The sequence below is a fragment of the Haliotis rufescens genome, unplaced genomic scaffold (assembly GCF_023055435.1).
Source record: "Haliotis rufescens isolate VD_foot unplaced genomic scaffold, xgHalRufe1.0.p SCAF_13, whole genome shotgun sequence".
NCBI classification, from domain to species: Eukaryota; Metazoa; Mollusca; class Gastropoda; order Lepetellida; family Haliotidae; genus Haliotis; species Haliotis rufescens.
Window position 1 is genome coordinate 28,406,415 of NW_025963813.1, and position 21,343 is coordinate 28,427,757.

At 39.2% G+C, this 21,343-nt stretch overlaps 1 protein-coding gene and 3 long non-coding RNA genes across 4 annotated transcripts; 2 read left to right on the forward strand and 2 right to left on the reverse strand.

The window, feature by feature from the left end:
- Window positions 1-969: 969 nt before the first annotated feature.
- On the reverse strand, window positions 970-2,995 carry LOC124118313. Its single transcript, XR_006858459.2, has 3 exons — window positions 2,861-2,995; window positions 1,862-2,159; window positions 970-1,095 (listed from the first exon to the last, which is right to left on the reverse strand). It is a non-coding gene; the product is annotated as an uncharacterized LOC124118313 (long non-coding RNA).
- Window positions 2,996-6,921: 3,926 nt separating this feature from the next.
- LOC124118315 lies at window positions 6,922-8,234 on the reverse strand. The gene is made up of 3 exons (XR_006858460.2): window positions 8,164-8,234; window positions 7,290-7,593; window positions 6,922-7,022 (listed from the first exon to the last, which is right to left on the reverse strand). It is a non-coding gene; the product is annotated as an uncharacterized LOC124118315 (long non-coding RNA).
- Window positions 8,235-8,797: 563 nt separating this feature from the next.
- LOC124118311 lies at window positions 8,798-11,455 on the forward strand. Its single transcript, XR_006858458.2, has 3 exons — window positions 8,798-8,945; window positions 10,419-10,560; window positions 11,361-11,455. It is a non-coding gene; the product is annotated as an uncharacterized LOC124118311 (long non-coding RNA).
- A 4,939-nt stretch (window positions 11,456-16,394) lies between these two features.
- Window positions 16,395-18,322, forward strand: LOC124118314. Its single transcript, XM_046480431.2, has 3 exons — window positions 16,395-16,458; window positions 17,395-17,933; window positions 18,170-18,322. The coding sequence occupies exons 2-3, from the start codon at window positions 17,473-17,475 to the stop codon at window positions 18,258-18,260; spliced, it is 552 nt and encodes a 183-aa protein (XP_046336387.2). The 5' UTR covers window positions 16,395-16,458; window positions 17,395-17,472; the 3' UTR covers window positions 18,261-18,322.
- The last annotated feature ends 3,021 nt before the right edge of the window (window positions 18,323-21,343 follow it).

A 21,343-nucleotide genomic window follows, 5' to 3' on the forward strand; every position in this document is an offset into this window, starting at 1 on the left:
CTGAACTCGATCACCCTTCACAGTGATCTTGAATCACTTCGTATTAAACAATCCAGAACCGTGTATAGTTTGTGTTATGAGAGACTAGTTTATAGCGTGTACTAATTCCAAATGTTTATCGTAATATTGTGCGCTTATGCTTATTCCAAATATGACGCATCAGTGAACGAAATTATGTTTGATTCCTAGTTTTGGTGTTCAAGATGTTCCCGTGTTTGTTTACGTGAACACCTGACCTGCCTTTGCATGTGTTTGTGATGCGTGCCTCCAATGGACAGGAAACATTCATCTTTCGCGAAGACCTGGTATCATCATATTTAATAGTGATTAATATCGTCGGAATCGTACAATGGATTCTCTCTTTAGCAGAGATGTTTTTCTCATATCTTAACTTATGCAGATCCTGTGGGATAAAAAGGGGCCGTATCATATGTTTTCATCAACACCTGCGTTGTGAATGGTCAGTCAATGGTGTATCAAGTCTATTTCATCCACTACTAGCTTTTTTGCAATTCAATAGAGTAATCGTCATAGGGATAGATAGAATTGTGGATATTCCTCCTTGCTTAACTTCCATGGCCATGTTCATGAGTTGCCTTGTCTATAGGCTTTTGGATATTGTACGCAAAACAAAATCTTGTAAAGCTATAAATGGTGGTCTTTTTAAACACTAATAGGAAGCACGAGTAGGAAGGCAAGAAGTCAATACCAATCTAACATGAAGTGAGTGAGTGAGTGAGTGAGTGAGTGAGTGCGTGCGTGCGTGAGTGCGTGCGTGCGTGTGTGCGTGCGTGCGTGAGTGAGTGATGTTTGAATGACGCTTAAAACAGTGTTATTTCAGTTGCACATAGTCTAAGTCGAAAACGTTCTTGTTTCGGCGAATCCAACGACCACGGGTCCAAACAAAGGATCCAAAGTAGCTGTTTCAATGATGTGCGTCATGTTTGGAAACAATACAAACATTCAATGTTAACGATCACAGAACTTTATTGGTATCTTTTAACAAAACAAAGTCAACAAATAAAGATACAAGGTTAAGATGATAACAAATAAATGTGAACACCTTGTACAAGTTCGTGGGTATGGATATCCCATCTGAAAGAATAATATTTTGCATTAATTTGTTTGTTAACATATTCTGAAAATATGTGGTTACTCATCAAATGTCGATTCTGCACTGTTTGAGAAGAAAAGTGTATGTGGTCCCTGCACCTTTTAACGACTCAGAGTTCATGTGAATCGCGAACATGGTCAATGATTCATACGATCGTCAAACTCAAAGACTGGAACTCCTTACGCAGTCGGGAAGTAACACGTGACATGACGATGCAAGTTTACACTTCGTTCTATCCCGTGTTGACTCTATCTGATCATGAGTGAGGGGTGGCGGGTCGCCCAGTCGTCACCGCGCCGCGATTCGCTGTGCAGAGTTGCGTCGCTGTGTAGAGTTGCGTCCCTTGGGCACGCCAGAAACCTAGGATTGTGGGTTCGAATCCCGGTTCGCCCCGATTATGTTTCTAGGTTTGTCAGCACCATACCCGTGCTCGTGGGTTTCAACGAAGTGGTAAACGTCTGAGACCTGCATCACTTCAGGCTTCCCTCCCACATTAAGCTGACACGCCGTGATATAACTGGAATACTGTTAAAAGCGGCGTTAACCCCAACACACTCACTCACTATCTGAGTGAGTTATTGAGTTAGTGCAATGATTGCATCGCATCAGCAATTTCTCAACCAACTGGTTTAATATAAACCAAACCCCCTAAAGACTGCAGGCAAAATGGAGCATCTTGAATGACTTGATGCACGTTATGTTTCTTATACGGTATTAAGCAATATTTGTCATAGATTATGTCCATACCTCATCACTTATTTGCCAGCGTTGATGAGAGACTGTAGGAGGGCGGCGTCGGAGGAACCGCTGCTACCGCTGCTGCCGCCACCGCTGGAGATTGGGATTGGGATTGGGATGGGGTAATCTTCATCTGAGGATTCAGAAGATCCGGAACTTCCTCCGCAACAACATCCTGATGATCCGGAGGATGAAGATCCTGAAGATCCAGATGATCCCGACTCGTAGTGATGAATGTGTTTGACGGAAGTGGAGTGGCGATGGCTGTGACGATGACGATGGGCAAAACTCACTGTTACTAGCATGGCTGTAAGAAAATCGTGTTTGCATTAGAGGCGTTGGCGCAACACTAACCACATACAGATACTGTATATTTGAAGTACAGGAAATGTGATATGTTCTACCGTATTTACACACCGTTAGGGCCTACGTGTTGTAATGGTAACAATCTTGAAAATTCCCTTGTAAGCCTAATCAAAGATCATACTCAAAGGCTTTAAATATAAAACGTCTACGTCAGAGAATAATCAGTCTCGACTATCAAACGAAACACATTTCATTGTGTAAAAGGCAAAATAGCGGTGAAAATTAAACGATTGGATAACTGAAATTCAGTGATGACACCAGGTGTTCGCGAATAGAGTAGGCATGTCCTGCCCTACACACTCACACACAATTGATGATAAAATATTATGCGTCTTGATCTGGTTATTTTTAACATTGAATATGTGCTATGCTTACTTATTTTTTCAATGTTATTACTTCGGGGCAGGTTTGAATACTACATATGTTGTGGATATATGGTCCTAGTATTGATTTCTGTCCAATTAGTAATTTCTAGGTGATTTATAATTTTTTAAATAATATTCAGAATAGAGAATTCAGAAAACACACGAAATATAAAAAACTTTCAAAAATACCAGTACGCATGAAACACTTCTCCAGAGAAACATGTTTAAAATGTAAATTAGAAAATAAATAAACCTATACAATTAAAGCCATACTTACCAAGAAGCGTAAAGAAGATCGTTAATTTCATTTTGAATTCAGTCTGTTTTGAACACAGTAAGAACTGAATGAAGATAGAGAAGTGTTTGATGATGGTGTCTCCCTCGGTCACTTATATACAGTACACCACATACCAGCTGCCGTCGGGAAGAATGTCGGTGTGGTCACTATGTCCGCGTAAGTGGTAGGATTAAGTATGATTAAGGAAGAACAGCTCAATGGAGTGGGCGTGACATAATCCGGATTAGGACATAGTGTGATAAGCTCGAATGTATCACATAGTCAGCAATTTTTATATGTTTTCTTTATCAGTATTGAACATTGCTAACTTTTATCTGTTTCTTGCGACAGCCAATATGTAAAAGCTTTCATGACGTTTAATCAAATGTACGTCAATCATTGAGTGTACGAAATATGTTTGTACTTTGCGCACTTGAATGTACGCTGGATCACTGCTTTACAGTGCATGTTTGTTTTTATCAATCAATAAGGGACGTGACAATTGAACGGGAATATATTAACACCCACAAGCAGGTATTACGCTTTCGAATTCAGTTTACTATCCCTATTCCAAATGGAGTTTTTTAATACTTATATCTGTGAAATCCTTAATATGTGTTTTCCTGTCATTCGGTCAATTTATTATTGAGCAAGTAACAGTGACAAAACCGCTTCCATAAACATGTGAAATTTTGCCGAAAGCAGGGTCCGTTGTACGATTCCGATTACATTATAAGCATGTGTTTATGAATCACTACCAATTAGTGATCCTACTAGGTGTATGCAAACATCTGTACACGTCCTCCGTCAATCACGGCTGTAATAAATCTGTCGCGTTAATGGCCTCTTTTATTCTGCATTTTTGTTGTTGATTAACGACGCACTGAATAATCCAACTATTCGACTGCTGCAGTCTGTAAATAATCGAATCTGGACCATAGAAACCAGAGGCTGATATTATGAGCAACGACTCACGCCGTCGGGGTAAGATGACACGCAACCGACCAGGTTTCTGAACGTAACTCGGAATGTTTCTGTAATGTTTCCGGAAAACGGAATCCTACACTTTTTTTGCTGTGTGGGATGTCTTTTATTCCTCGTTGTGCGGTATGATGTCAATAATTTTATAATGACAATGTGGTGTAATTTCATTGATACCTATAATGACAAGCACAGTTGACATGATATGATGTGTAAAGATGTCATACAGATCTATAAGAACGCAGTGTGACATGATGTGATGTTTTAATGACACGATTGACGTATAGGGATGTCATAAGGATCCATAAGAACGCGCAGTGTGACATAACGTGATTTGAAAGGGTGTCATAAGGATCCATAAGGACGCGCAGTGTGACACGATATGACGTGTATGGGTGTCATAAGGATCCATAAGGACGCGCAGTGTGACACGATATGACGTGTATGGGTGTCATAAGGATCTATAAGAACGCGCAGTGTGACACGATATGACGTGTATGGGGGTCAAAAGGATCCATAAGGACGCGCAGTGTGACACGATATGACGTGTATGGGTGTCATAAGGATCTATAAGAACGCGCAGTGTGACACGATATGACGTGTATGGGTGTCATAAGGATCTATAAGGACGCGCATCTGTCACGAAAAACCGACACAGTGTGTTATGACGTATTGAAAATGTCACGAATACTGGTATGAATTTTCAAGACATGATTTCATCATATCTATTATTGCATGGTTCCATTTTGGCACACACTGTGTGATAGGATATCAAACGATGAAATACAAACACTGTCACACAGGGTGTGGTATGATATCATTAGGTAACGACATGTATATCTTGAGCATGTGTTTATGAATCACTATCAAATAGTAATGATACCAAGGGCTCGCGAAAAGGTGAGCGTTTCCCAAACGGTGGCACCCATCACAACAACATGCAAAGACCAGTCAATAATTCACCTGAAAAAAACACGCGAACATATGGTGCAGGTCAAAATAAGGAATTCCATTTTGGTCACTGATGCGTCCACTAAAAGCAGAGCCAATTGTACGATTCCTACTGTATCATAAGCAAGTGTTCCAGAATCGCTATCAAAAAGTAAATAACCAATGTAAATAAAGCGTACTTTTGAGAGAATAACGTCAGCAGTTATTTCAATTTTAATATTTTAATAATCGCCGCATACATTATAAAAGAGACATTTTCACTGAATTAACAGTGCACGTTAAATAAAGTGAACACAAGGTGTCACTGATTTTCAGTGATTCATTTGTATAATTTTCATAGCTATTTTGTCTTTTACGTTCAATGGAATCTGTTTCGGCAGATAACTCAGACTGATTATTATTCTCTGTCGTTGACGTTTAATATTTACGTCGCGTTCACTGTATCAATGTGTTACATGATGCGCAATGGTATCCCTTATGAGGACCTTTGCAAGGAGTTTTAACACCTCCTAACTCACTGCCATAAACTGTTTTGATGAACATTAAACAATTGGTGGGTGCTATCGCTGGATCCTGATTCGCTTCACCTGTTATCATAAATGATTTTCAGTGATCTTTTATATAATTTTCATCCGAATTTTGATTTTTACATCCTGTGGAATCCTGTTGGACTTTTGAGGCGTTGTGGAGGCACGAAGTCAACATCAATCTAACGTGAACTATGAACTATACACAGATGTAAGATGAGTGAGTGAGTGGGTGGGTGAGTGAACGAGGTAAGTTTAATGAACATTATTTCATATCACGTTGTCGTGTCAGCTTAATGAAGGACAGGCCGAAGTGATGCACGTCGTTGACCAGTTTGGTGAAATGAAATGAAATGATTTGAACCCTCGACCATGCCATTCTGACACGTCGAACGGACGTAACATCGACACGATCTTACATTCATTGTAGACGTCCAGTTATCTACTAACATGTTGTAAAATAACTGACTAAAGAGGATCGGGTGATCATGGTCAGACTCGATGACGTAGATGTTTGCGTGTTACGAGTTATTGTTCATGTTTTCTGTTTCGTATGGTTAAGTCTAAAATATGTACATGTCGTGTACAGTGCTTTGTTTTGTATGGTTAAGACTAAATTATTTACATTTCGTGTAAGTGTTCTGTTTTGTATGGTATGGAAAAGACTAAAATATTTACATTTCGTGTATTGTGCTCTGTTTTGTATGGTTAAGACTAAAACATTTACATGTCGTGTGTTGTGCTGCTTTGTATGGTCGAGACTAAAATATTTACATTTCGTGTACAGTGCTCTGTTTTGTATGGTTAAGACTAAAACATTTACACGTCGTGTGTCGTGCTGTTTTGTATGGTTAAGACTAAAACATTTACATGTCGTGTGTCGTGCTGTTTTGTATGGTTGAGACTAAAATATTTACATTTCGTTACAGTGCTCTGTTTTGTATGGTTAAGACTAAAATATTTACATTTCGTGTAAGTGTTCTGTTATGTATGGAAAAGACTAACATATTTACATTTCGTGTATTTTGCTCTGTTTTGTATGGAAAAGACTAAAATATTTACATTTCGTGTATTTTGCTCTGTTTTGTATGGTTAAGACTAAAACATTTACATGTAGAGTAGGGTATCGCTACCCTAATACTCACTTGGACGTTAACCAACATTCACTCATTGCCAACTCTGTAACAAATATATACTACTCAAAGGAATTTAAGGAACAACATATTCTTTCATGCCATGACAGATTAACTATGCAATATGAAAGAATCGGGTGTTCATTTATTATTTTGAGTAGGATATATATCCACCGGAACAGATTCCATTGGGCATGAAAGGCTAAAAAGTACAATAAAAATAGTTCACTGAAAATACGTGACAACACAAGGTGTTCGCGAAAAAGGTAAGCCTGGCCTGTCCTACCGGTAGCATGTTTGTCATGTTTGTTTCACCTTGCAATAGTCAAGTCATATGACGGACCAGACAAGCCAGAGACTTATACGACCAGCATAGGTTGCGGGTTGCCAGGTCCAACAAAGAGTCGTGATGACAAGGACTCATATCTGCGGCCGCCAGAAGACTGGCCATAAAAGACATTACACAGTCTCTTTTTATAGTGTTAATCCATTTATTAAGGAAAACATTAACAATAACAACAAATGATGGCTACAAAGAGCTGACGCAGGATCGTAACAGGTATTTGCTATCTGAAAGAGAATAATGGAAATTGTAAATTAAGCTACAAAACTTTCTATAATCATAAAAATACGCTGCTAAAACGATAGTTCATTGTAAAATTCTCACTAAATTAACATTTTTCGAACTAAGAACACATTAACATATTGTATATAGTTTGCTTTAAGATGAAATGTCCAAGTCTTGTTCAACAAGCACATTTTACAGATCTTTATCCATTGCTTCAACGCGCAAAGGTGACAGAAAATAGAATCGAAATTATCTTTAAGATTTCTTACCGATTCATTTATTTGCCAGCGTTGATGAGAGCCTGTAGGAGGGCGGCGTCGGAGGAACCGCTGCTACCGCTGCTGCCGCCACCGCTGGAGATTGGGATTGGGATTGGGATGGGGTAATCTTCATCTGAGGATTCAGAAGATCCGGAACTTCCTCCGCAACAACATCCTGATGATCCGGAGGATGAAGATCCTGAAGATCCAGATGATCCCGACTCGTAGTGATGGATGTGTTTGACGGAGGAGGAGTGATGATGGTGGTGATGATGGCGGTGGCGGTGAGAAACGGTCACTGCTACCATCATGGCTGTTGAAAAAAGAAATTCACAAATTTCAACATCAAAGGAATTTACTACCACCTGGTTGGTTCTATGCTATGTCTTGGCATTGTAGTGAGTGTCCCTCGCGAACCAGAGTCGTCATCTGTCACAAGGCAAATAACGTCTAGATTCATAGTAGGCATAACGCTTCTTTGAGATAGCAGATAAACAATGATTGTGGTTTTTGAGTGGTATTGAGTAAGAAGTCGGCTTTGAAAAGACACATATACTACTAGTATTCATAAGAACCCATTGTATGATTCCGACTGTATCAATTTTATGATGAAGAATAATTAGCTTATATTAGTTACAGCGATTCTGAGCAAGGCACAATATACAACGTCTAGATCTATATTGAAAACATGACAATGGAGCAGCATCCCTACTTAACGTTAAGACATCTAAGCAATGGAAATAATGCTTAGGTATTAAAAACAAATACAAAAAAGTTGAGGCAGAAATAACACCGAAATAAAAAATATCAACAAAACTATGAATGTAAGACAAGGTCAAAACGTATCACGACGTATTTTGTAATAAATTGTAAATAAACTTACCGAGAAAAACCAAAACTGTTTTAAGATTCATTTTATCTCTCTTCTTCTTAGAAGGCAGGTGAAAAAACAAGGGATGAATGATGAAAAAACTGTAGAAAAAATCCCTTTTATAGCATTGATACGGGAAATGAATATATCAGTGTGACGCGATATGAAGGTATGTAGATGCCCTTAACGAGGAAATGTAGCGTGTTTTTTCTCCGTTTGACGTGCTTCTTTCAAGCTGACACAGGAATCTGGACAATCTCTTGCTACTTACACGAAATACCTTCGCTTCATGACATGGATAACGCAAACTTGATTCTGTACATACATGTTCAACAGGGGCAACGTGTAACAATACATCATAATGTTTTCATGCAATTGTTGATGACATATAAAATGAAAACCGTTTGATACTAAATGTATATAACAATAACTACGTGTTAGTCTGTTGGTATATATGTGCATGTCAACAGTGAAAACAAAATATTAAATCTCATTTATAATGCGTAGTTGCCGCATATTTCCATTTTTCTTTACTGTGTATTAGTTTTTTGAATGTTGAAAATATTTGTTCAGCATGTTTTGCAATGGTTTACACGTAGCTTTCTACGGAAACGGACGCAGATTACAAACATAACTTCCTACCCAGTGTTGCCACGTGTGTCTTCATTAAAGGAAAACTTGGTATAAAATCACCACAGTTCGTCGAGTCAGTAGTAAACAATTGAATATTGCGTGACGTTTCACTACAAACTCCTTCACAATGAATGCAGTTCTGATATCACTGTTCGTTATCGGTGAGTAGACAAACTAATTATACATGTACCTTCGTTGACTGACATTAATGTTGAGTATCGTCTAATAGATACATTTAGCGCTTGTGCTGTGGGTAGAAAGGTTTTGATTTTAATCTATATTTTAATTAATTTTAATTTTGTTGTCATACCATTTGTATTTGTTGTATTTGTTTATAGAAATTCACGCATAATTGTCTGTGAATGTGTTATAACGAATATTTCAATCGACTCTTGATGTGGTGCGTTTTCTGCCGTATTGGAATATGAGGCAAACATTGATCTTCTGTAAATATGGTGTAACGCCATTGGCGCACAACTCGTCCCTGGTGTTGCCTAGTCCACACCAATCTTTGCCGCCCATTAGCTGTTAGGTTCACACCCTTCACAGGACGCCTTGCTTTCAGACGGGCTGCATAGAGCCGGTTATTGATGGTAAAAGTTGAAATTCGCCTTCCTCTTATTGTACGGAATTCTCTATTGATAATCTATGTATTAGGCGCACATACTTTGGTTTGTGTGCGCACGTGCATCACCTGCTGTTCATGCATGATGTGAAATTTCATTGTGATTAGAGTTGCGTTCAGATGCAACGCGACGGTATTGTAAATGTACACCTCTAAGATTCCTACATTCAAATAATTAGTGCCCTTTTTTTTGTCGGGCACTTTATATATGTTAAATGTCTTCACAGTTATTTTAATCTTTACATTATCCATGAAAAAGAGAGCAAATAGGAAAAGAGACGATAAAAGGAAAGTATCTTTATCTGTGATAGTTTATTGATATTCTATGGGCTCTGTGGTATCCGCTTTTACTGTTACTTATCGACCTTTTTTCCCGCGAATTGTACAAAACATAATGAAACGACCAATTAAACCAATTCGCCGCCTAACAGTAATTAATACTAATTACAATGCGTTATCTACGGCACTTAGGAACAGTTTTTCAGTTAGAGACCCGTGAAGGTCCGGGGTAGGATAGGTCTTCAGTAACCCATGCTTGACGTAAAAGGCGACTATGCTTGTGACAAGAGACGACTAACGGGATCTGGTGGTCAGGCTCGCTGACTTGGTTGATGCATGTCATCGGATCCCAACTGCATGGATCGATGCTCATGATGTCACTGGATTGTCTGGTCCTCACTTATTTTTCAGCGCACCGACATATAGCTGGAATATTGCTGGAACTTTCAGTTAGATCACGTCGTGTCACCTTGATTTGGTAGGAAAGCCCGAAGTGATGCAGGTCTTAGACGTTTCCAACTTTTGTGAAACAAAGAGCAAGGGAATGTCTGTTTGTTTGCTGGCAAACCTAGAAGGTCTAGTCTTGGATTCGAACCCACAATCATTGGTTTTGAGCACGCCTAAAGAAGGAATTCTGGCGTTTTAAACGACTAGCGCATACATTAATTGTAACTGCGCCAATGTCATAAGGCCGTGAACGCGTTTCATCGTCTTTACAATGTTGTTTCAGTTTTGCTGGTGGTCGTCTCGATGGCGACTCTGCAGCAGTATGGTGACGGAGAGCCAGTGGAGGTGGAAATAAGGTATGACGAACCATCTCTCCCATCACCACCTTCATCGGGATGCTCAGGTTGAGTCAAGGAAAACTGTTGGTAAGGCAACTCTCTCTCTCTCTCTCTCTCTCTCTCTCTCGCTCTCTCTCTCTCTCTCTCTCTCTCTCTCTCTCTCTCTCTCTCTCTCTCTCTTACGACAAGCATGGGTTGCTGAAGACCAATTTTAACCCGGATCCTCACGGGTCTGTATGTGTGTGTGCATGTGTGTGTGTGTGCGTATATGTGTATGCGTGCGTGCGTGCGTGCGTGTGTGAGGGGGGATGGTCCAGTTATATAATTGCGCCTGTCAACAATTGAATCTGAAAACAGTGGTTGATATTATGAGCAACGTCCCGTGCCGTCTCGCTACGGTACGACGACACGCAAACGTCCAAGTTACCGGTACAGAGCCTGACCTCCGATCATTAATCATAGGTAACTGTGGACTAATAATCATATTACGGTATCACCACGGAGTGAATGACTTATTAATGAGCATGAATATGCAATATCAACACATATATGCATTGTGTCGAAACATTTACAAAATTGATAAAACGTTTTGTCGTTAAATGTTCGCAGATTAAGAACTCCAATCATCTTAAGATGTGGCAGAAAACGAGAAACAAAAAAATCTTTGTTTTTGTCTTACATTTGCGTGTAGTTTGACACATTTGAAAATCTGTCAAACAAATGGTTAATGTTCAAGTTCGATTCGCAGAATATGTTCACAAACTTTCGTGATCTTCAGTGGCGATGTCAATAGTAACGAACAGGATCTGAGACGCTGCTACTCTTTTGTTGAAAATGTATTAAACAATGTTCAGCTATTTAACTAACATTTTACTGCTTCGTTTCAGATGTCGGACGTCCCCAAGGATTTCGGACCCGATGTTTATATGTATGATATGTTAATGTGTTGTTCTCTTATGTAATAAAATTATTTGTACAGAAACCGTTTTGGTCGTATCTTACTGGAGTCTTACATCAGCTTTTAATAGTGTGATTAGATGTGTCTTTTTTGTTTGTTGTGTAACGCTATGACGCACTCAGTAATATTCCAGCTATGTAAATAATTTAGTCTGGACCAGACAATCCTGTGATTGACATGATGAGCATCGATCTACGCAATCGGTACACAGCGGGCATGACGACCCGATCCCGTTAGTCGAACTGTGATTAGAAGACACAATAAGTCAAATAGTACGAATATTCTGCGTGAAAGGATTTCTTAATAATAACTGTACATTAATGCAATTTGGATGTTTTAACAATTTTGAATAAGCTGATTCGATAGCAAAAAAATACTTCAAAAGATAAAAATTATATCGTACATTTGTCACATTTTGTAAAGATTGGTCCGTTAACCAAATAATAAACAAAACGATTTTTACGAATTAAGAATATCAAAACAATCTTGAAATACCATGTGAAAGTAGGGGTTTAAAGTCGCTTGAAGTATTTCTGTTATTTAGTGTGTCAGCTTCTTGTGTGAGGAAAACCGCATGTTTCGTCTAAGACACCTATCCATGAGCATAAGTATGGCTGTGACACACATACAAGATTATTATCGGGGTTAATCTTAAATTCAGATCTTTGACGCGGACCCTCGTAACTAAGGGGCGCAACTCTATACGGCGTTATGGTAGCGGAGTACCTCTAAGACCTCGCGTATCACTTAGTGAAGAGCAGTCATTGGTTTGAGTTTAACCCTGTTAAGTGGAAGTATCTGACAGTAAATACTTAAAACCATTAAAAAAAATCTGGATCAACGATGGAAACTGTCAGTCACGTGACACGAACTTGTGAGTGAGCGAGTTTTTAACGCCGCTATGAACAGTTTTAATACAGTTATACAGCGGAACTTTGGTAAATTGTCTTGACCAAATACCAAGTACATGTACCCTATTGAACATTCCTTTTGGAGATGACATATAATCATACCGTATTTTACACTGGAAGAAATGTTTACCTTTACTAACTTGTAAATTGATGTAAATATCATCTTTTCGAAGATAAACAATCGTTAAAATATGACATATTTACAATCATAAACCCTCATCTGTCTAAATTTGCAAAACGTAAATTTATGTCCACATCTGAGTACCTTTACGTAAATTTATGTCCACATTTGAGTACCTTTACGTAAATATATGTCTACAGTTGAGTACCTTCGCGTAAATTTATGTCCACAATTAAGTACCTTTACGTAAATTTATGTCCACAATTAAGTACCTTTACGTAAATTTATGTCCACATTTGAGTACCTTTACGTAAATCTATGTCCACATTTGAGTACCTTTACGTAAATCTATGTCCACATTTGAGTACCTTTACGTAAATCTATGTCTACATTTGAGTAGCTTTACGTAAATCTAGGTCTACATTTGAGTACCTTTACGTAAATTTATGTCCACATCTGAGTACCTTTACGTAAATTTATGTCCACATTGGAGTACCTTTACGTAAATTTATGTCCACAGTTAAGTACCTTTACGTAAATTTATGTCCACATTTGAGTACCTTTACGTAAATCTATGTCCACATTTGAGTACCTTTACGTAAATCTATGTCTACATTTGAGTACCTTTACGTAAATATATGTCCACAATTAAGTACCTTTACGAAAGCTGTGTCCACATTTGAGTACCTTTACGTAAATTTGCAATAATTATGGAGGTAAATGCTATAAAAAATGACCCTAAATAAACTGTGATTGGTTGTAAAACGTAGTAAAAATATTGATAAATTCGAAGCCAATATTTCTTTCTTTTGCCTTTTTGTCAGTTCCCAATGTAAGTAATGGCGCGGTATGGGGAAAAGATATATGTTATTATGTACAATTTAGTGTGATTAGGCTTTCGTCATGACAAGAATGAGATGACGTCACTCGCACAAATTGTTACGGCAGTCAGGGTGTGCGAAATCGGAATGGTTTATGAATACAATGTCGTAATTATAAACGACATTAGCATGACAATTGTGAATGAACGCCTGGTGCATCACTGCTATTAACCAAGGAAGGACTTATATTCACAGAGAGTACTTGAGAATAGATAAATTATTACCATGTTGATTCTCAAAGGATTTTCCTGATTTTTTTTTATCTCAGAGAAGAAGCAAGTTAAATTAAGTCTTTGAAAGGCATTTAGAAGTGCTACACATAAGGAAGAGAATTTATGGATGTATATGCCTACTCCATCAGGTGGACATCATAAGCACAGATCTCGGGAATTGGCTGGTTGGTTGGTTTGTTGTTTAACGCCGCACTCAGAAATATTCCAGCTATATGACGGCGGTTTGTAAATAATTGAGTCTGGAACAGACAATCTAGTGATTAACATCATAAGCATAGATCTCGGCAATTTGAATACGATTACATGCATCCACCAAGTCAGCGAGCCTGACCCCGATCCCGTTAGTCGTCTCTTACGACAAGCATGGTATTCTAAACCGTATCTTCGCTTGTACAGCTACGTTACTCTATTAGTGGAACGACTTCACATAAAACTGTCATGACGTCATGATCAATGGATCACTTCATCTTCATTTATTTGAGACAATGAGTTGTGCTGTGGGACTCTTCGCAAACAATAAACACAGTGGAACAACTCTTGTAAGTAAACGCTCGGTGAGAATTACTGAAAATAACGTCATTAGTATCCCTGTCTCTATGGGTATGGTTTATATTTGTTAGTTTGAAAGTACAAGACGATCTAAGGTCAAGACAACTAAGGCGTACAGGCGTAAGCACCCATCTGAGGGTTCAAAGGTGTGCATTCGTCTCAACTCGCAATCTTCTGTAACCTACCCGAAGAATTGCGCCCAATCAAACAATACCGTGTACGAAAATACGACAAACCAATCAGAATGCGCGTATCATCATAAAAAGCGACAGTCACAATTATTTCACCATACTGATGTGGTATTTGCTGCCCGTTTGCGCGAAACCTGAACCAAGCTGATAAAATGGTCACTAGAGGGACTTGAGTCGCCTTTCGGTTGGTTCCGGAATGACACGAGTGGTCACAAATGCTTGACTATGAAGAACAGATTAAGTCATGACAATTTGAACGCAAGGTTATGGAAGCATACTAGTGCTACAGTCTACAACAATATCATCTTCGAAGATTTCAGTATCATCTACGTAGACGAAAGTATCACCAACGTAGATGAAAGCATTTTTTAGACTGTGGCTCCAATACGCTTTCATACTAAGTCCCACATATCAGTGCATGCAATATGAAGCAAGTACGATACGAGGTTGGACAACTTCATTATAATACATACAAGTAGGTGGGAAAGTAATTTATTTGTAATAATTATGTTGGAAATTTAGAATAAAACAATCAAATGAAAGTGCTGAAAGTGCTAAATGAAAAAATGCAGATAATAAACAATAAATTGTCTGTGCACATACAAAGATTCCGGGATAGAATAGGTCTTCAGCAACCCACACTTGCCGTAAAAGGCGACTATGCTTGTCGTAAAAGGCGACTAACGGGATTTACGATCAGGTTCGCTGACTTGGTTGATGCATGTCATCGATCCCAATTGCGTGGATCGATGCTCATGATGTCAATCACTGGATTGTCTGGTCTAGACTCGATTATTTTACAGACCGCCGTCATATAGCTGGAATACTGCTGAGTGCGGCGTTAATAAAAAAACAAACAAAACAAAACTGTGCACATACACATACTGATTGAGGCGTCACTTTGTCTGCTTAAACATTGACAACGGTCAAACGACAAGGGGGTTTGCTTGTATATCAGCGCATGGTACAATTGTAACTGGTCATAGAGAAACATTGCCAAACAAAATATGCTTAAAGAGAATCATCAATAATGATAATAATATAATTAGTTAAATAAAGCGACGAAACCCTTTCTATATCCAATGGAAATCTCTGTAAAAAGCAGAGTCAATTGTACGATACCGACTATCATGAGCATTTGTTTATGAATCACTATCAAATAGTAATGATAACAGGTGTTCGCGAAAAGGTGAGCGTATCTTGCCCCATCGGTGGCACCCGTCACAAACACATGCAGAGGCAAGTCAATATCATCCCACAAATGTAGCCTTCGACTATTGCAACATCCGTATGTATACTGGACTATGAACAAACTATAGCAGCAGTGTTAAATAGCTGTTGAAATCTTACAACATAACCTTGAACATATCTTGGACATAAACATGGAAATATAAGGGATATAAAGAATCTATATAAATCTTAGAGACAAACTATAGATTCGAAGTATTATTGTACACCCATGATAACATACTTGGCATGTGCAAACAATAGAAATATGAATACCTAACCATGAAAATATCTTGGACATACACAAACTCTTAAAACCTTACAATTAGACCATGAAAATATACTGGGGCATAGACAAGTTACAGAAACATTACAACATAACCATGAAAAAAGTACTTGAACCCATCAAAAACGTTTGAACACAATCATGTTCACTCATAACAAATGCGAATATTTATGTTCCTAATCGTTTTTATAGGGATACCACATGAAACGGTGAAAAGAAAATTATTATAAAAATGCAGAGAACACGAAGCAACTAATAGGATTAAACAGTAGGTTCTGATAATACAGTAATTATATGAAACAAATTTACAAACGCCCACACTAGGTGAGACGACCGTACATCTCACAAGCCTGCTGCAACATGGACATCCCCAGCTGGAGGTTGAGAAGACTGTGGAGAGTCCTGTAACTCCGAGGTGTCCCCCGCTGGGTCTGTTACATAGAGATGCTTGTGGACATTGTTATCCGCAGGGAGTCCAGAGTAAAAAATGACACAACAGGGTCATGGGGCTTTAAAGCATATAAAATAATACCTTTCTCAAGTGTATGTTCAGAATTCTGTTGCATTCAACGGAGAAGCAAGAAGGGAAAAATGAACAAACTCATTCTTGTTAGTTTCTTGCTGGCTGGTAGGTTGATTTGATGTCAGATTGCACTTAATATTACTTTTTAATATTCATTTTTATGTTAATATCTAAAATCTTTTCAGGCTTAAGGGATTGTTTTGTTGTTGTTGTTGTTGTTGTTGTTGTTGTTGTTGTTTAGCATGTTGTCGACGTAAGGGGATGATGTATAACGTCATCTCGATTTCTGTCTGAGTAAATGTTGTTTAACGCCGCCGAAACAGCTATTTCACGGCAATGAGCCTGTTCACCTGATCCGATTTGGTCGACTCTTACAACACGCATAGTATACTTGGAACTAGTTTTTCGCCATACTCCCCGGGGTTGTCGGGTTGGAGAACTGGTATTTACATTGGGTATCACTGGACGTGGTGAATTTTATCATTTTGAAGTAGAGAGAACGCTTAGAGTTATTCTTGACAGCAGTCAACAAATGTATTATAGAAGTTTGATGTACATGAAACCTTATTAATCCAGACGGCACAGTTGCTTGTGTCATTATCTTGAAAAACAAACCGGATTAATGAATCATAGCTATCGGAGTGTTTTCCTGTTTTTATTCACGGGTATATATCAACGTGTGTCCCATATGTAAAAAGCATTCAATACAGTAAACTACGTTTATTACGAACTCGTTTATAACCAAGTGCCGGCCGTAAATAATTGAAGACAAGTGATTAGATGAATTAAGTACTGACACCTTGTCCTCAATTTACACCCTCAATTAACAATAGTAAAACAGTGATTACTCTATAGCTGTTGAAATGGATATATTCTGTCTATAAAATGTGACGACTAGCGTGAGGAAATTCTGTACGTCTGACAGTCAAAAATGCTTATAACGAACTGCGTATTTACTAACTTAAATTAGGTGCCTTTAAACTCGTTATAACCGTATTTTACTGTATTTGAAAATAACATATTCTTTCAATCAAATTTCAGCCCTGGTGGCAGTTATTTACGCCCATCACCATCACCACCACCGGCATCACCGGCACCACCATCACCGACATCATCACCATGGACATCACCGTCACGGACACCACCATCACCGACATCGGCATCACGGACATCACCATCATCACCATGGGCACCGTCACCATGGACACCGACATGGAGGACATTCTCACGAGGTTCACCACCACCATCACCATCATCACCACCACAGCAGCGGTGGCAGCAGCAGCGGTAGCAGTGGCAGCAGCGACAGCAGCAGTAGCAGTGAGAGTGAGAGCGAGAGCTCCAGCAGCAGCGAGGAGATCATCGTCCACCACCATCACTCCTCCGGTGGGTCTTCTTCCTCAGGGTCATCCGGTTCTTCTGGCTGCTCTAGCTGCGGAGGATCATCTGAGTCGTCATCCTCTTCATCCGAGGACTACCCCATCCCCATCCCCGTGCCCATCTCACACGGCGGCGGCGGCAGTCACAGCCACACCAACTACCTCCCCATCGTCCTCACAACAGGCGGATAATATGTTCTCGTAAGTTTCTACATCAATCACAACTATTACTACTACTACTACTACTACTACTACTACTACTACTACTACTACTACTACTACTACTACTTTAACAGTCCCTGGATGTTCCTGTCGCTTCATTGCTGTGTATACCTTCATACCAAACTCGTAAAAAGTAACTCTGTAGGAACCCTTCTTTTATTACTCTACACTTTTACCAGATAGTAAAATTTCCTTTGATCAATTATTGTCCACAGTCTCAACGTGACATCAAGGTTGCGGTCAACGTCACAAGTCGGAGCATGTTCATGTCGAGTTGGTCAATATGTTACTGTTCATTTATGTTAAGTATCCGGGAAATGGATGCACTCTCTGTTGCTGGTTATGTTATGGATTAAAATAAAGTGATATAAACTCTTGGGCTAGTGTTTTTTTATGTTATAGTCGCTTCGTTAATTTTCACTGAGGTGCCAAGTATATTATTGTATAAGTATATTACGTACTTATACTGCATGATGAATGCCAAGAGCCTTTGTCTGTTTTATTTTGAGTGAATGAGTATTGTTTCACGCAGACAATGGAACTATTATACTGAAGGCAATTAATTGAATTGCAACTAATTGAGTGTGTGAGTGAGTGAGTATGGCTTTACGCCGCTTTTAGCAGTATTCCAGCAATTTCACAGCGGGGAAACCAGAAATGGGTTTCACACATTGTATCCATGTTGGGACTCAAACTCGGGCCTTCGGCGTGACGAGTGAACTATTTAACCACTGGTCCACCCCAACGCTCGACCTGTTTTAGAAAACTACTATTTCCTCAAGGGGACTTTTTCCATTGTCTAGTGCCCATTTTCAGTTTACATCATAAGTTCTTCACCGGTCTCCAGAACAACATGGTTTGATGTAACATGAACTAAAATAAAGGGCACATCAACCCATGTCACTCTAGGACCGGTGGGGCACACAGGGTAGATGATACTATATATTCAAAATGGACCGGTTGTTGGTGTCAACTTTGAGGTACAATCGAGCATGCTCTTACTACCAAGAGCGTCACTCAACTCTTGCTCAGAAGTTGTTTGATCAATGTTACGACATTCAAGGCCTCTCAGCAAAGCTTTCAAAACGTCTTGTGGGAGACATTTTCAAGTTTGGCGCATCAGACACATGGAATGATCAGCTATTTACCTGACATGGTGACACGCAGGGCAGTGATAGGCTTATTGCCTGACACAGTAGCAAGCAAGGCAATGATAGGCTTATTGCCTGACATAGTAACACACAAGGCAATGATAGGTTTATTGCCTGAATAAGTGACACACAGGGCAATGATAGGCTTATTGCCTGACATAGTAACACACAGGGCAATGATAGGCTTATTGCCTGACATAGTAACACACAGGACAATGATCGGCTTATTGCCTGACATAGTAACACACAGGGCAATGATAGGCTTATTGCCTGAATTAGTGACACAGGGCAGTGATAGGCTTATTGCCTGAATTAGTGACACAGGGCAGTGATAGGCTTATTGCCTGACACAGTAGCACGCAAGGCAATGATCTGCTTATTGCCTGGCCTAGTAACACACAGGGCAGTGATAGGCTTATTGCCTGACATAGTAACAAGCAAGGCAATGATCGGCTTATTGCCTGGCATAGTAACACACAGGGCAATGATAGACTTATTGCCTTGTATAGTAACACACTTGGTTATGATCAGCTTATTGCCTGACATAATAACACACTTGGCAATGATAGACTTATTGACTAACATAATAACACACAGGTCAATGATAGACTGATTGCCTGACATAGTAACACACAGGTCAATGATAGACTTATTGCCTGACATAGTAACACATAGGGCAATGATAGACTTATTGCCTGACATAGTAACACACTTGGTTATGATCTGCATATTGCCTGACATAGTAACACACGGGGCAATGATCTACTTATTGCCTGACATAGTAACACACAGGGCAATGGTAGGCTTATTGCCTGACATAGTAACATACAGATCAGTGATAGGCTTATTGCCTGACATAGTGACACACAGGACAATGATAGGCTTATTGCCTGACATAGTAACACACAGGACAATGATCTGCTTATTGCCTGACATAGTAACACACAGGGCATTGATAGACTTATTGTCTGACATGGTAACATACATGGCAATGATAGACTTATTGCCTGACATAGTAACACACAGGGCAATGATAGGTTTATTGCCTGAAATAGTAACACACAGGGCGATAATAGGCTTACTGCCTGACAAAGTAACATGTATGGCAATGATCTGCTTCTTGCCTGACATAATAACATGTATGGCAATGATAGTCTTATTGCCTGACATAGTAACAGATAGAGCAATGATCGGCTTATTGCCTGGAATATTATCTTACCTGGTAATGATCTGCTTATTGCTTGACATAGTAACATAGAGCAATGATAGGCTTTTTGCCTGACAAAGTAACATATAGTGCAATGATCGGCTTATTGCTTGACATAGTAACACATAGAGGAATGCTAGGCTTATTGCCTGACATAGTAACACACAGGACAAAGATCGGTTTATTGCCTGAAATAGTAACACACAGGGCAATGATAGGCTTATTGCCTGACATAGTAACACACAGGACAATGATAGGCTTATTGCCTGACATAGTAACACACAGGGCAATGATAGGCTGATTGCCTGACATAGTAACACACAGGACAATGATAGGCTTATTGCCTGACATAGAAACACACGTGGTAATGATAGGCTGATTGCCTGACATAGTAACACACAGGGCAATAATAGGCTTATTGCCTGACATAGTTACACACAGGGCAATGGTAGACTTATTGCCTGACATAGTAACACATAGGGCAATGATAGGCTTATTGCCTGACATAGTAACACATAGGGCAATGATAGGCTTATTGCTTGACATAGTTACATACATGGCAATGATAGACTTATTGCCTGACATAGTTACATACATGGCGATGATAGACTTATTGTCTGACACTGTAACACACATGGTAATGATCTGCTTATTGCCTGACATAGAAACACACGTGGTAATGATCTGCTTATTGCCTGACATAGTAACACACAGGGCAATAATAGGCTTATTGCCTGACATAGTTACACATAGGGCAATGATCTGCTTATTGCCTGACATAGTAACACATAGGGCAATGATAGGCTTAGTGCCTGACACACAGGGCAATGATAGGCTGATTGCCTGGCATCGTAACACACAGGGCAATGATAGGCTTATTACATGACATAGTTACATACATGGCAATGATAGACTTATTGCCTGACATAGTTACATACATGGCGATGATAGACTTATTGTCTGACACTGTAACACACATGGTAATGATCTGCTTATTGCCTGACATAGAAACACACGTGGTAATGATCTGC

Coding starts and splice junctions, on each gene's coding strand:
- LOC124118314 (XM_046480431.2), top strand. CDS start 17,473: ATGGACATCACCGTCACGGACACCACCATCACCGACATCGGCATCACG. Junction 17,934..18,169: donor CAGGCGGATAATATGTTCTC/GTAAGTTTCTAC, acceptor TATTGTCCACAG/TCTCAACGTGACATCAAGGT.